The 16,532-nt window shown below is 44.1% G+C and overlaps 1 protein-coding gene across 4 annotated transcripts in view; it reads left to right on the forward strand.

Annotated features, from left to right (window-relative positions):
- The window catches only part of TCEA1 (transcription elongation factor A1), a 64,913-nt gene that overhangs the window by 26,019 nt on the left and 22,362 nt on the right, over positions 1–16,532 (forward strand). For 3 of the 4 annotated variants that reach the window (XM_027826510.3, XM_027826509.3, XM_027826511.3), the window contains exons 4-5: positions 8,766–8,853; positions 14,246–14,394. In XM_027826510.3, coding sequence (XP_027682311.2) covers positions 8,766–8,853; positions 14,246–14,394 — 237 coding nt within the window. The remainder of the gene's footprint in view (positions 1–8,765; positions 8,854–14,245; positions 14,395–16,532) is intronic. The other variant, XM_037892617.2, reaches the window with a different exon arrangement.

The raw sequence follows: 16,532 nt of genomic DNA on the forward strand, positions 1-16,532 counted from the left end.
GAAGTGTGAAAACAAAGACTGGTTACAATATTTTTGAAGCTTGGTTAGTAGACTCTCAGGTGGTGGCTTCCGAGCATCTTCTGAAAGGAGACTTGATGCAAGATCAGGACAAGATCAGTCTTTACAAAGTGCAGATAATGGTTGGAAGACCTTAGAAGCTACACAGGCCAAGTGGATACAGTTCAGATGAACATGCAAACTGTATTACTGGAGGTCATAAAAAAAATCTTTCAGCCATGTGATGAGAGGAAAAAATTCTTTGCAAGTAGTGACACTTAATTGATATTATTTTATAGCAAATACCATGAAGTATCCTAACCTGCAAATGTCAGGTTAGATTTCAGGATGTGTTTTACTTTCTTTGATCCAGACAATTTCCTTTAAGAATGTGTAAAATCTAAATATTCTACAATGCAGCTTGAAATTTCAGAGTTATTTTTACTGAATCCTGAAGGTACCTATCTGGAAAAAAAATGCAGGAACTTTTAGAATACATTTATAGGGGCTCTGTTTAATTATTTACTGGGCTGGAGGTGCACATTATTGGATAATTGTAAGATACATTTTATTGCCCTTAATGAAACTAAGAATGGGGGGAGAAAAAGTTTTGAAATGAATGCAGAATAAAAGTTTAAATGTTTGTGAACTAGAAGTTTTGTTTCTTCTGAGTTTTTCTTCAAGGGTGCAAACAGAAGAATAATTGTAGTACTAGCCAAATCACACACAAGTTGAGTGATTCCAAAGCATTCTGTATATAAGATCCTTACCTTATGTAATGAATCAGACTAGATTATGTAAAGGATGACACTTACCAATTTTTTCCAGTAACTTTATTTTGAACAAAACCAAATGCCAATTATACATCCTTGTGTTTGTAACTTTTTTACTATCGGCAATACTAGTGTGTGTGTGTGTGTGTGTGTGTGCGCGTGTGTATATATAGACATCAAATAGAATAAAAACTTCTGAAAAGCTTCTGAATTCCCATAGAAAGTTTGACCTTTGGAGGGAAGGGCCTGTTGTGACTATTGCTCAAGTGAATAATTACATAACAAATAGACAAGGTAGGTGAGGTAATATCTTTTCTTGGACCAATTTCTGTGGGTGAGAAAGACAAGCTTTTGAGCTTCTAGAGAGTTCTTCGGGTCTGGGAAACTTAATCAGAGTGTCACAAGCTAATGTTTGAACAGATTGTTTAGCATAAGTAGTTAACAGACATTTCAAGTTGAAGTGGCCGGCTAACACCCCTCCACTCAGAGAGAGGAAAGGAAGAGGGGGGAACTGCTGCGGGGTTGGGGTTGTTAGTGGATTAGAGATTGTTGTATAAGTCATAAATTCAGTCTCTCTATTCAGTTCACGATTTTTAGTGTCTAGTGAAGTTATGAATTTAAGCTCCCAGGCTCGTCTTTTGAAAGGATTGTAGAGGCTTCCTTTGATTGAGAGGTCAGATACAGAGTGTTCATTTTGTAAAAAATGTTTACTGACAAGTGATAGGGTGTTTTTGTCATCTATCGTTTCCCTGTGTAAGTTCATTCAAGAGTGTAGTGGTTGTCTGATTTCACCCACATAGTTACTATTGAGGCTTTTATTGCACTGGATGAGGTACACCACACATTGTGATAGGCATGTGCAGGACTCCTGGATCTTGAATGTTTGGGAGGGAGGAGTTGATCATTGTAGCAGTGGAGATATGTCTGCAGGTTTTGTATCTGTTCTGGCAGGGTTTGATGCCGCTTTGAGTTGTCCTGATCTGCAGGGAGCTTGGAGAGGTTGGAGGGTTGTTTGAAGACCAGAAGGGGAGAAAGCTGTAGGTGTATATATACCTTAATATACACACAACTATCTTCACCAAACAAAGACACTCCACAAGAGAAGTAGATTGCATCATGGAGTGGGCTTCCCAAATACCCCAAGAGAACCTGCTTCAAAATCAGAAATAAAACCCCCTCTGAGTGCACACCTGTAGTTGTCACCTACCACCAAAACTGGAGCCCATATGAGGTATCATCAAACTACAACTCATACTCAGTGGGGATCCCATCCTGAAAGAAATCTTTCCCTAATCCCCTCTTCTGGCCTTAAAACAACCCCTGACCTCCTATACATGCCTATCACAATAGCAACTATGTGAGTGAAACCGAACAACCACTATACTCTTGAATGAATTTACACGGGAAAATGATAAAAGACAAAAACACCATATCAGCTGTGAGTAAACGCTTTTCATAGAGTGATCACTCTCAAACCTCTGTCCTCATCTTCAAAGGAAACCTGCACAACACTTTCAAAAGACGAGCCTTGGAGCTTAAATTCATAATTTTGCTAGACGCTAAACATCATGGTCTTAATAAAGACACTGGATTTATGGCTTATTACAACAATCTATAACCTACTAACCGCCCCTGCAGCTCTTCCCTCCCTTCCTTTCCTCCCTCTTACTGGAGAGTTGTTAATGAGCCACTTCAGCTTGAATGGTCCCTTGAAATATGTGTTAACTACTTATACTAAACAATCTGTTCAAACCTTGTATTTAGCAGTGACAGGGCAGGTCTACGCTTAAAATGCTGCATGGGTGCAGCTGTGCTGCTGTCGTGCTTAAGAGAATATGCTCCTACACTGATGGGAGAGCTTCTCCCGTCAGCGTACTTAACCTCCCTGAGAAGCCGTAGCTGTGTCAATGGGAGAAGCTCTCCTGTTGACATAGCACTGTCTGCAGCGAGGGTTTGGTCAGTATAAATGTGTTGCTCCGGTGTGTGGATTTTTCACCTTGTCCTGTAGTGTAGACCTGGCCTTAATTTCCCAGTCCTGAAGAAGAGCTCTGTGTGATCTTGAAAGTTTTTTTTCTCTCTCTCTCTCTCTCTCTCCAACAGAAGTTGGTCCTATAAAAGGTATTACCTCATTCACCTTGTCTCTCTAGTATCCTGGGACCAGCATGGCTACAACAACGCTGCATACATGATAAATAGTTAATCTGTTTTTTCTCCCCAGCATTCTTGAGTCCTTTTTCACACCGCATATTACATCTGCAAACTACCCTGTGTAAATTAAAATGTGTAATTACAAAAAGAATCATTCAATAATACAGCCTGGATTTCCAATAAGGAAGCATAGTTTATATTCCTGCAGACAATGGGTATGTCTACACAGCAAAGAAAAACCTGCAGCTAGCCCATGCCAGCCAGTTCAGGCTCACGGGGCTGGGGCGGCAGGGTTGTTACATTGCTGTGTAGACTTCTGGCCTCAGACTGGAGCCTGAGCTCTGGGACCTTTCCACACGGCAGATGTTTTCTTTGCTGTGTAGACATACCCAATGTAGCTACTGATATCTGCACCACAGAAAAAGGGAGGTAATATGTACGATGAAAACCAGTCCTTTTACTCTTGTGTCAAAACATCTCTCCTGGTTTTGTCTTTTTATAAGGAAATCTTATAAACCATACCAGACAGACTTTCCTGACTCTCATACTTCATCATCTGGAATTTCTTGCTCTATTCCTGCTTCTCTATGATGCTCTTCTCTCATAGCTTCTTATTTCTCGAAGTGCCACTACAATATCTTTTCTCCTTGGATGTAAATTGCTGACAAATGAAATTACTTGTATATTGTCTGTTTCAAGATTATTTCATTAGTGCTTGCGGGAATATTAAAATATGGAGGGCATTTTTTAAATTGTCAGCCACCACTCTCACCTCCACTCACCTTCCTTATGTAAAGTGACTGTTAAGAAAGTTTCCCAGTCTGCTGCTGATGTATCAGAGAATTATGTGTGAATCAGTAACCTGTGGGCATGGCTATACTTGCGAGTTAGAGCGCATTAAAGAAGCCCAGTGTGCTCTAACTCATGACCTGTCCACACTGGCAAGGCACGTAGAGTGCTCTGACTCCGCAGTAGAGTGCTCCTGGTACTCCACCTCGGCGAGTGGAATAACGTTTGATGCAGTCCCCACTGGAGCGCTGCGGCGCCAGTGTGGACTCCCTGGTCTGTTAATGCGCTCTGATTGGCCTGCAGAAGTGTCCCACAGTGCCTGTTCTAGCCACTCTGGTCATCAGTTTGAACTCTACTGCCCTGCCATCAGGTGACCAACCGTCAGACCTGCCCTTTAAATTCTCTGGGAATTTTGAAAATCCCCTTCCTGTTTGCTCAGCCAGGCGTGGAGTGCTCTCAGCGCATCTTTCCAGGTCACCATGCCTCCACACACCTGCCGATCCCCAGTATGGAGCAATGGCGAGGTGCTGGACCTCATCAGTGTTTGCGGGGAGGAAGCTGTCCAGTTCCAGCTGCGCTCCAGCCTAGGAATTACGATGTCTTCGGGCAGATATCAAGGGACATGATGGAAAGGGGCCATGACCGGGACGCACTGCCATGCAGGGTTAAAGTGAAGGAGCTGCGGAATGCCTACCGCAAAGCCCGCGAGGCAAACAGCCACTCCGATGCTGCCCCTGTGACCTGCCGTTTCTACAAAGAGCTGGACGCAATACTTGGAGGCGACCCCACCTGCACTCAGTACCACCGTGGACACTTCAGAGCCCAGTTCAACAAGGCTGGAGGAGGAGCAAAGCGGGAGCAAGGGTGCTGAGGCGGAGGAAGCTACTCTGGAATCCCTAGATGCATGTAGCCAGGAGCTGTTCTCAAGCCAGGAGGAAGGTAGCCAGTCGCAGCGGCTGGTGCTTGGGGAAGGACAAACACCAGAGGAGGTGCCCGGTAAGTGGCTTTTATTTTGGGAAGGAAATTGTTCAGTGCAGGCTTTTGGGGCGAGGAGGGTTAGGGCTGCATTCATGCCTAGATGCGGAATAGGGCGTTGATGTGCTGTCTCACATTGTGGTAATTGGCCTCAGTGATCTCTTCAAAGGTCTCAGCCAGAACTTGGGCAATGCGCTTGCTCCGGTTTCTTGGGAGAACCACTGTGGTCCTTGTCCCAGTCAGGCTAACATGTCTGCGCCGCTGTGCCATGGGGGGCTGGGGGACCATTGCTGCACACAGGGCATTGCATATGGGCCTGGGGCAGAAGTCACATTGTAGTAGAAGACCCTCCCTTGCTTCCCAGATCACCCTCAGCAGCGAGATATCTTCCAGGACAAACTCCTGTGGAAAATGTGGGGACAGCGTTCAGTATAGGGGTCCCCTGCAACTGTTGGCTCTCCCCAAGGCATAGAAACCCAGAGGACAGTACAGCCATGAAAGAATCATTCCCCCTGGACCCTGTGCTTACTCACCATTTTGGGGCTCCCATGGGTTGTGTGTGCTCGCTTTGGGATGGGCAGATTCTGCTGTTGTGTACACTGTGTTCGTCCTTAAGTATGGGGGAATCATTGCTCTGTCTGGTGTGAACAATGCTGCCTCTGTTAAGTGTTGCATTTTGCCTTTATGGATGCAACCTTGAGATCTCAGCCGTCCGTGTTATAACCGGCCGAGAGGCTGCAAAGACTCAGGAAGAGGCTACGTAGAAGGAAAGAAGACATGCTGCATGAAGTAGTGCAGCAGTCAACGAGAATCTAAAAGCGCAGGAGTGGAGGGAGAGTGAAAGGAGGATCCACCAGCAGAATGCGGATTGCTGGCACAAAAGCGCGGAGCTCCGGCAGCAAAGCACGGATCGGCTGATAAGCATCCTGGAGCTCCAGGTGGACTCGATCCAGGTGCTCGTAGCCATGCAGGCAGAGCACTACCATGCCTGCCCCACCCCTGCAGCCCGTGTCCCTAAACTCTTTCCCTTGTGCCCCCATGTCACCTCCAACCCACTTTCCCCAACATCCGGGTTCTTATCGCCACTAGCTGTCTCCAACACCTGTAGCTTCACCACCCAGCCCTGAAAACTACGACCGTTACCCACTGCACTCAACTCCCATCACCATACAGTGTAGCCATCCTGAAGTGCAGCACTCATTGCACAGCACTCCAGACAGGAAGGCTGAGTATAATAACAGGACATACACAAATCTGTAATTGTACCGTTCCTCACCCCACCCCCTTGCCCTGTCTGTTTCCAAAGCAGTTGTGTTTCTTTTCAATAAATGAATTTTCTTTTCAATAAACAGATTTTTTGGCTTTGAAAACATTCTTTATTATTGCATAAAGTAAAAGCTACCTTAGCCCAGGAAAGCAACAGGCACTGCAAGTAAGCATAGCAAACACAGATTCCTACTAACATTGGAACCACTGCACTTCACTCCTGTGCAGGGCACCAAACCTTATTGGCGGCTTTCAGCCTCAAATTGCTCCCTCAAGGCATCCCTAGTCCTTGCAGCCCCGCGCTGGGCCCCTCTAATAGCCCTGCTCTCTAGCTGTTCAAATTCAACCTCCAGGTGTTGAACCGACGAGGACCATGCCTGAGTGAATCGTTCACCCTTCCCTTCACAAATGTTATGGAGGATACAGCACGCGGATATAACTGTGGGGATGCTGCCTTCGGCCAGGTCCAGCTTCCCATACAGAGAACTCCAGCGGTCCTTTAAACGGCCAAAAGCACACTCCACGGTCATTCTGCACCGGCTCAGCCTGCTGTTGAACTGTTCCTTGCTGCTGTCAAGGCTCCCTGTGTAGGGTTTCATGAGCCAAGGCGTTAAAGGGTAAGCAGGGTCTCCAAGGATCACAATGGACATTTTGACTTCTGGGAAAAAAGTCCCGGCTTGCAGCTTCCTGTACAGGCCAGTGTTCTGAAAGATGCGCGCATCATGCACCTTTCCGGGCCAGCCTGCGTTAATGTCCGTGAAACGCCCCCGGTGATCCACAAGCGCCTAGAGAGCCATAGAGAAATACCCCTTCAGATTAATGTACTCGGAGGCTAGGTGGGCTGCTGCCAGAATTGGAATATGCATCCCATCTATCGCCCCTCTGCAGTTAGGGAAACCCTTTTGTGGAAAGCCAGCCACAATGTCATGCACGTTACCCAGAGTCAGTTTTTCTGAGCAGAATGCGATTAATGGCCCTGCAAACTTGCATCAACACAATTCCAGCGGTCAACATCCCTACTCCAAACTGGTTAGCGACTGATCAGTAGCTGTCTGGAGTTGCCAGCTTCCAGATTGCACTAGCCACCCACTTCTCCACTGTCAGGACAGCTCTCAATCTCGTTTTCTTGCGCCGCAGGGTGGGGATGAGCTCATCACACAGTCCCATGAAAGTGGCTTTTCTCATCCGAAAGTTCTGGAGCCACTGCTTGTCATCCCAGACTTGCATGACGATGCTATCCCACCACTCAGTGCTTGTTTCCAGAGTCCAAAAGCAGTGTTCCACGGTGATGAGCATGTCCGTGAATGCGACAAGCAATCTTGTGTCGTATGCCTTACTTGAGTCGATATCGTCGGAGTCCTCACTGTCAGTTTGGATCTTAAGGAGTAACTCAACTTCCAAACATGATGTGCTGGCGAGACTCGTCAGCATATTCCTCAGCAGTTCGGGCTCCATTCCTGCAGACTGAAAGGGAAGGCAGAGCGCGCAGCACAAAAAACGTTGAAAGATGGTGCCAAATATGCACAGAAGCAGAGGGATTGCTGGGATGCGAACCGATGCATCACGGGGCATTGGGACAGGACCCAGAATGCCCTGCACCCTCCCACCACCTTCCCACAAGCCACAGCGCCAGAATGGGAAGAGGTGCTCTGTGGGATAGCTGCCCATAATGCACTGCTCCCAATGCCTCTGCAAGTGCCACAAATGTGGCCACGCCACTGCATTTGCAGCTGACAGTGTGAACACACTGCAGCGCTTTTCCTACTGCGCTCTCCGAGGGCTGGTTTAACTCAAAGTGCCCTACATCTGCAAGTGTAGCTATGCCCTGTGATATTATAGAACCAAAGCATTAGAAGGAACCGTAAGGGTCGTCTAGTCTAGTCCCCGGCCAACAAGCAGGATTTGTTGTGTCTAAACCATCCATGACAGATGGCTATCCAGCCTCTTCTTGAAAACTGGTAGTGAAGGAGCTTCCACAACTTCCCTAGGCAGTTTGTTCCATATCAGTATAACATGAGATTCATCCAGTGAAATTGTAGGCCAGTTGGTGGAAAAAGATGACAAAGTGCTAATACAACTCTAAAATTCCTGGTGAAAATATTCATGCAGTTGATGGTAGAGAATGTAAGAATGGGTGAGGTTGTCTGAATATATAGAATATTTCCTGTTTATACATCAGATAAGTGTTCTTTAGTTGCTATGGTGATTACTTACCTCTTCATACATAAAAAAGGAGAAGGGTCAGTTTTCCTTCTATATGAGAAATGCAAATGTTGTGTTTTAACAGTGTACTTGAATAATGACTAGTTTTCAACTTTTTATGGTTTTAGTTTTCTTAGTACATAAATATTTATTGTGGGTTTTCTTTTATTTTAATCTTCAGGACTTTTAAAATACCACTTCTTCTATTTTAATGCAGCATCTATTGTATTTGGATAATTTTATGTTTTCTTTTCTGTTGTCTTCATTTACGGTGATGAGTTTTAACTAAGTTAATTCATTTTTTTATTTGATAGTCTCTTAAACCTTTGATCCCCTAGTTTTTTGTTTGGTCTTGTCTGTGTGGACTTAACTATAGAACTGTATGGTGCTTTAAAAAAAAAAAAAAAAAGCACTGAATATGTGGTTGTTTCGTTCTAATCATCAGGGCAGAGTTTTCAAACTTAGATGCCTCAATAAGTGGCTTGATTTTCACAGGTATTGAGCACACTCAAATTCCATCTTATGGAAATAAACTACATTGCATTTAACTTATACTTGGCTGCTATTTCTGTCCTATAAGAGGCAATGTTTATTTCATGGTTTGTACATTTCCAGATGGACCGTCAACTGATAAAGACTCTGAAGACAAGAAAAAGGAACCTGCATCTTCATCACAAAACAGTCCTGAAGCAAGAGAAGAAAGGTATTTGAACCTGTCTGTGTGTGTGTGTAATATAAAATGAACTAGCACAACAGATGAATTATTAATGTGAAGAATCAGTTTCTTAATAGATGCTTTCCTAAATATTTAATTTTTGTACAAGTATCTCTGGAACTAGGGAGGTCTGCCATGTTCTTATATCAAACACGTAATCAATGTATAAAAAGTGGTGATGCCTGCACTGTCATCAAGGTTGGACAATCAGTGTAGATCAAAACAGTCATCCAGGTCTTTTGTGGTGGGGATGAAGGTAAGTCAATTCTGCTGTTAATAATATGAAAAAATGGCAGGTGATTAGCCACAATATGGGTCAGGTAGTCAAAATATCCATCCTGCCTGCTGATGTCATCTATTTAACATTCTTACTCTACAATACTAGGAGTCTTGACAATAACCAGCCTATTTTAATCAGTATGTTACATTTTAGGTAGAAACTAGGGCTGATAAGCTATTAAAAAAATTAATTGCACAATTAATCGTGCTGTTAATCGCACTGTTTCAACAATAGTAGAATACCATTTATTTAAATATTTTTGGATGTTTTCTACATTTTCAAATATATTATTTCTATTCCAACACAGAATACAAAGTGAACAGTGCTCACTTTATATTTATTTTTGATTACAGATATTTGCACTGTAAAAATGATAAAAAGAAATAGTATTTTTCAATTCATGTCATACAAGTACTGTAGTGCAGTACTTTTATTGTGAAAGTGCACACCCTGTTTGGGTATTGGACTATGCCCTGGACTCCGGGCTTCAAAGTTTGTGGTTCCTGCCTGCATTCCTTCTTGGTCAGTGATAACCACCTATGCTCCTTATACTATCTCGGGGAAAGCCCACATTGTAGCAAGGTGCATGTCAGGGTTCCTTCCCCACTCTGAACTCTAGGGTACAGATGTGGGGACCTGCATGAAAACCTCCTAAGCTTACTTTTATCAGCTTAGGTTAAAACTTCCCCAAGGTACAAACTATTTTACCTTTTGCCCTTGGACTTCCGCTGCCACCACCAAACGTCTAACCGGGTTTATTATTGGGAAAGAGCCGTTTGGAAACGTCTTTCCCTCCAAAATCCTCACCAAAACCTTACACCCCCCTTCCTGGGGAAGCTTTGATAAAAATCCTCACCAATTTGCATAGGTAACCAGAGACCCAAACCCTGGATCTTAAGAACAATGAAAAGAAGCATTCAGTTTCTTACAAGAAGAATTTTAGTAGAAGAAAAAGTAAAAAAGAATCACCTCTGTGAAATCAGGATGGTAAATACCTTACAGGGTAATTAGATTCAAAACACAGAGGATCCCTCTAGGCAAAACCTTAAGTTACAAAAAAGACACACAGACAGGAATATCCATACCATTCAGCACAGTTTATTTCCTGGGCCATTTAAAGAAATCAGAATCTAACGCATATCTAGCTAGATTACTTACTAAGTTCTAAGACTCCATTCCTGTTCTGTCCCTGGCAAAAGCATCACGCAGACAGACAGAGAGGCTTTGTTCCTCCCTCCCCCCCAGCTTTTGAAAGTGTCTTGTCTCCTCATTGGTCATTTTGGTCAGGTTCTAGCGAGGTTATCCTAGCTTCTTAACCCTTTATAGGTGAAAGGATTCTTCCTCTGGCCAGGAGGGATTTTAAAGGTGTTTACCCTTCCCTTTATATTATGACAGCGCAATACCTGCCCTTTGTCCCCCCACCATACCTGGGAAGGGTGGGAACTTAGGAAGCACCTAATGGAAGAGCTATGAGACCGCAATTAGACCTGGGCCCAGGGAACCTCTGCTCCATAGATCAGCCTTACTCAGCAAGCAGTGCGCCTCCTGCCACAAGGCCCGATTCAAGAGTGAAGAAGTTTCCTGCCCTACAGATACGTCAGTGGGCCTTGTCAGGAGAGCAAGGAGCATTCTCATAAGCATGAGGTTGTCGTCCTCCAAATCCTCTTTGAAGACATCTGATATAGCCCTGCCTAAACCAGGCAAGTCTATAAACTTCAACCCAAGAGAACTTAAAACATCTTAAGTCTCAGGGGCATGTGACAAGTCGAGGGCTCCATCAGCACCAAATTGTGATCTGCTGGCACTGGGGCCTCTGGTAGTCCCAAACACAATCCTGTGGTGCACCTGACCGACAAAAACTGATCACTGAGAGCACTGGTTACCTTCGGTACTGTCTTTGCCTTCAACTGCTGTGGCACAGATTCTTTACTGCGACTCTTTTGGTTTGGGCGGACAAGACCCCTCTTGCTTGGGAAAGAGTTGAGATCTGTGCTCCTCCTGCGGATATCTTTGCTTTCCAGACTCAGTCTCCCACTCCATCAAGTCCTTCCTTTGAGAGAATATATAACTCGACTAGGGGAACTGGCCTTTGGGAGAAGTGTCTCCCCCATTCCATCTTTTGGGCTTTGACTTCGAATAGCATAGTTGCCACTTCTGGTTTCAACAGCAGTACCTTTCTTCCCATCGGTACATTCTGAGCTGTGCAATGAACTGTTATTCCCTCTTCCACAACACACCTTCCTGGTCGGAGAACCTTTGACCAGCTTGGCACCAACCTCCACCTCATCACCTGATGACAGGAACTTGAAAGCTACAAACCACTAAGGGTATGTCTACGTAGCAACTGGATGCTTGCAGCTGGCCCATGTCAGTCAGCTTGGGCTGTGGGGTTGTTTCATTGCAGTGTAGACTTCAAGCCTAGAAGTCTACACTGCAATGAAACAGCCCGGCAGCCCGAGCCCTGTGAGCCTGGGTCAGCTGGCACAGGCCAGATGTGGGTTTTTCATTGCAGTGTAGACATATCTTAAGTCTAATGCCTCCCGAACCCCATGCACTCTTTGAGGGTCATCTAGCACCATTTTTCAACACGTGAAGTGCAAAAACAATGGACAAATGGGTTCAGAATGTCATCCATTCTAGCTAGTCAACAGAGTTTGCATCCTTACTTGCTTCCCCAGCACCCTCTTAGGGGCCACTCTCATGAGAACATTTTCAAAGAAGAAGTGAAATCCCTCTTACAGTGGGGAGCAACAGAACAGGTTCCTCTTCAGTACCAAGGGAGAAGTTTTTACTTGACATACTTCCTAGTACCTAAAAAGGGCTGTTGGAGACCCATTCTCGACTTCTACCATCTGAACTTTTTTATTCGCAAACTCAAGTTTCACATGGCCATGTTGGTAACTATAATTCCATCCCTGAAAAAGGGTATGTGGTTTACAGCTCTCAACATGGACACCTGCTTTCACCTGGGCATCCACCCCACTCACAGACGCTTTCTCAGATTCCTGGGCTCTGACTATTTTCAATAAAGAATACTCACTTTTGGTATTGCTCTTACCATCTCCAGTGTTTTTACCAAGGTGTGCTCTGTAGTATCAGGTCATATAATTGTGCAATGTTGTGGTTTCAGTCTTCCCCTATGTCAACGATTGGCTCCTTGTCACCAGGTTACACTAAGAGGACCATGTGTCAACTTTGACAATGCTGCAACTTCTCTCCTCTTTGGGAATCAGTATAAATGCTGAAAAATCCATCCTCACCCTTATGCAGACTTTAGGCTTCACTAGGGGCATTGTTAAATTCAGTCATGGCAAGGGCTTCCCTGCAGAGGGACAGGTTTCAAGCTATGAACAATATCATAGAACAGGTCATAAGCAACCCCCAAGTGCCTGTCAAGACCTCTGTCTCTCTCGGAGGCCATGTGGCCTCATGTACTTATGTCATGTCATTTGCAAGGCTCCACCTTTGTTGCCTGTAAGCATGGCTTCAAACCGTATACTCTCCATATTTACAGTCCTTAAGGATCATAGTGACTGTTCCCAACAAAGTGATATTGTCCCTGTTATGGTGGAAGAATCCCTGCCAGGTATGTGTGAGCATTCCCTTCCTTGCCTATGTACCGGACAGGGTGATTGTTACCAACGCATCCCTGTTGGGTTGAGGAGCCCATGTGAACAACCATACAGTACAAGGCACCTGGATATAACAAGAATCCAGGATGCACATTAATTTTCTAGAGCCGTAAGCAGTTTGAAGGGCTTGCGAAGCCTTTCTCCCGTTCATTCAAAGTCACTATGCCCTCGTAATGTCGGACAACATCAAAACTGTCTTTTGCATCAATAGACAGGGAAGAGCGAGATCCTTCCCCTTGTGTGCAGAAGCAGTCAGTTTGTGGAACTGATGGCATCAGCCATCAGATTACCCTGTTGGGAGTCTACCTCCCACAAAACCTGAATGTGCTAACAGATTCAGCAGACTCTTTGCTGTTAGTGTGGAGCAGGGTGTCGTGGGGTGTATGTACCCCACCTTGGCCCAGCAGCAAAAGGGGTAGTACAGGCATTGCTGGCTGCTGCTGATCGGCATCCTCACAGCAGCTGGGAGGATAAAAGGGCTGAGAAGTAGAGGGGAGTGGCAGCTACCCGGAGAGTGAACAGGCCGGAGAAAGGAACTCCTGTCAGTAAAGTGCTAAAGAGCTGCCCAAGGACAACACCCCAAAAAGGGATGAACGGACCAACAGACTGAAGAGCCTGCAGAGGCCCAGGAGAAGGTAGGAAGCAGCTCAGGGCACTGACAGAGTTGGCGAACTTTGATCTTGCTTGTCTATCTTGAGAGCCCTGAGCTGGAACCCAGTTAAGTGGGTGGGCCAGGGTTCCCCTACCAATCACTTGACGGACCGGAGATCAGAGAGGATTTTCCAGATTCTGGAGTACCAGGAATAGACTGACAGTCCCGCTGAGCTGAATGAGCCAGTGACCACACTCTGCTTGGCCAGGAGGGGCACCATTGCATTGACATACCACCTCACCAAGGGTCTCCCATGGCGCCCCAAGTTGGGCTGTAGCTGGGCTTGGGGCCCTGGGGGAGACTCCATACCCTATAGACTATGGCCACTCCCTATGCTTTGCTGGACTTGGACATGCTGAGGGGCCACCACTTTGGGGCGGGGGAAGACATCGTGGTGGGGGCTAGTGCCCTTACAATGCAAATATTGTGCGGGACTGATCTGTGTTTCTGCCCCCACATGTCATTCCTTGTAAACTGTATATGTTTGGGGGCTGGAGGCGTAAGTGGGACCTGGAGGGGCTGGAGTGGCTACTACAGCACAAGGGAGCCCAGAGGATCACTGGATCTGGGCCCCCCTCTTTAGTAAAATTCTTGTTGTACCCCATGTCACATAGAAGCAAGTATTTTAAAGATCCTTTTTACTGAAGATTAACAATATCTGTAGCTCTAAATAATTGCATAAATGTTACCTTTGTTCTGTTATGGGAATATTGTTAATGAGATGTAAAGATCAAACAAAAAGTTTGTTTTGATTTTTGGTGAAACGTGTTGGAAAAAAGACATTTCATACCATTTTTCTGTTTTCACCTACTTCAGTAGTTCCAGTAGCAACTCCAGCATCAGGAAAGAGGAGGCTAATGCTTCGTCAGATTCCTTCATCCCTTCTTTTCCTCGGGCTCCAAGTACTTCAGATTCTGTACGAGTGAAATGTAGAGAAATGTTGGCTGCTGCTCTCAAAACAGGAGGTGAGCTTTGTAGAACTTATTTACGGTATTGGATTTTGTTCTGTTTCTTCTTCCCATGTATCCTAGCACTGGTTGTCAGACCAGTCTGAATTCTATACAACCAGGCCAGCTAGTCAGGTATAGGTTCATCCAGATTAGCATAACCCAGTAACCCTGGAAACCTGGAAACATGATGAGGTGCATTTCCTGCTCCAGCCCATCTGACAACTACTTTCCAATAGCAGAGAATCCTCTTCATGATACATGCTAGCCATTACCTCCTTGGTATCATCAATTTAATCTGTTTCCAAGAAAGGTATCGTCTCAGTGTTTGTTTTTTTGGGGGGTACCACATTGTCCCCCGGGGTCCTGTGACCTTTCAAATTCTGGTAGCCAGAAGCTCCGTTTCCATTTCAGTTGCAACTTAATTTTGTTACAGGACATCTGGCACTGGTGTTTTGATAATTTTAAATATGTCAAATTCTTTAAGTATCCAATTTATGACAGCCGTATTCTATTCTCGTCCAGTTTCAGGTGTTAACTTCTATGTCTTTTGAGAGTTATAAAATTTGGAGGTGGACAAGACCTATGAAATGATCTATTCCATCTTGTTTTCAGTGCCAGGAGTTTTCTTACACCTTTGTGTTTTATATTGAAAAATAAGATTTTCACTATTTCCTTTGGGAGATTAATCTGTAATCCAGGAGATCTCTCTGTCAAGGCTTTTGTTTTCCTGCTGTTCCTACATTTACCCTGAACCTCATCCTATTGCTCCTTTTTATTTTTTATTTTCAAAATACAGAAATAACCTATACATTTCGTGCACATTAATATGTACATTTCCATGTACAAAAAAGCTTCTCCTATTACTGCTCTTGTTTATACCCTTCAAATTACTGTACAATTTCATGCTCCCATCCTTCTAAAGCTATCCTTTGGCCAAATTATATATATTTAACTCTGTTTTAAACTAAATCAAAACTTATTCCAGAAATGTACATAGTCCCTTATCAGTGGGAACCAAATCTGTTCATTATTAACTTCTCTTTGGTTCAAACTGGCTTGTGTAGTGAAAAGGGCAATTTAAAAAAAAATTTTTTAGGGACTTTTGAGCATGACACAGTTTTTGTATGAAGTTTGTTACAAAGTGTAAGTGAGTGAAAATAGCAAATGGGATAATATTGAGAATATGTACAAAAAGATCAGGGTGCTCAAAGCAATGTACATACAGGCAGCGTGGATCCTTCCTGCTACTTTCTCTCTCCCTTCAGAAAATGGAGCCTGGGTCCCCTTTTCTTTGAGCCCTAAAGCAGTGTTATATGTAGGTCCAAGTCCTGCCCTCAGGGTAACACTATCTCTCCCATAGTGGGGCTCACTTTCTAAATACTGAGTCATCCACTTTTTATACAGACTCACTTTCAGAGAGCTGCCAGAAGCAGTTGAACACTTATGAAAGACATTACTCCTTGTCTAAGTCCAGCTGGCAGTTAATGAAAGTTAAGATGCCTAACTGACTTAAATGCTTGGGTAAATGTAATTTAGTCTCCTCAATCACTTAGGTAACTTTGCAGATTTTATGCAATGTCAATTTAAATCACACTTGTCTTTGGAAACTTACCTAAAATTATTGCTATACTAACAGACTAGTGAGTTATTTCTTCTCTTCAGTTTTCTTACGTTGTGCATTTTGAGAGCATTTTGAGTATAGGCATTTTCACTGTTTTTTCCCATTAGTAATCAGTCATGTTCTGCTGTTTTTATTGGCCTTTTACGTAGCAAAAGGGGAGAATTTTTTTTTTTTTGTAGAAATATGTGATTGAAAAAAAAAGTGACATGGGCATTTGATAGATGTGGTACCTGAAACTATTTTTTTACTTATTTTATGAAGTTGACTTAATTTCTAGTTGATGGTGTTCATTGAGCTTTTTAAAATGCAAATGAAGGTGAGGGGAAGGAAGGTGGAAAATGTTGATAGCGTGCTTGCACTGTCTGGCCTGTTCTCTGTCAAATTCGGAAGGAAATGTTAAATTGGAAAGTAAATGTTTCTTTTACTTTTTCTCTCCAAAATCTCTACTCAGAGATTTCTAAGATTGGGCATTTCAGGTCAAACTTTTCATGCTGTCTTTAGAGTTTAAGTATTTTACCTATTTTATTTACCA

This window comes from Chelonia mydas, chromosome 2, assembly GCF_015237465.2.
Source record: "Chelonia mydas isolate rCheMyd1 chromosome 2, rCheMyd1.pri.v2, whole genome shotgun sequence".
NCBI lineage: Eukaryota > Metazoa > Chordata > Testudines > Cheloniidae > Chelonia > Chelonia mydas.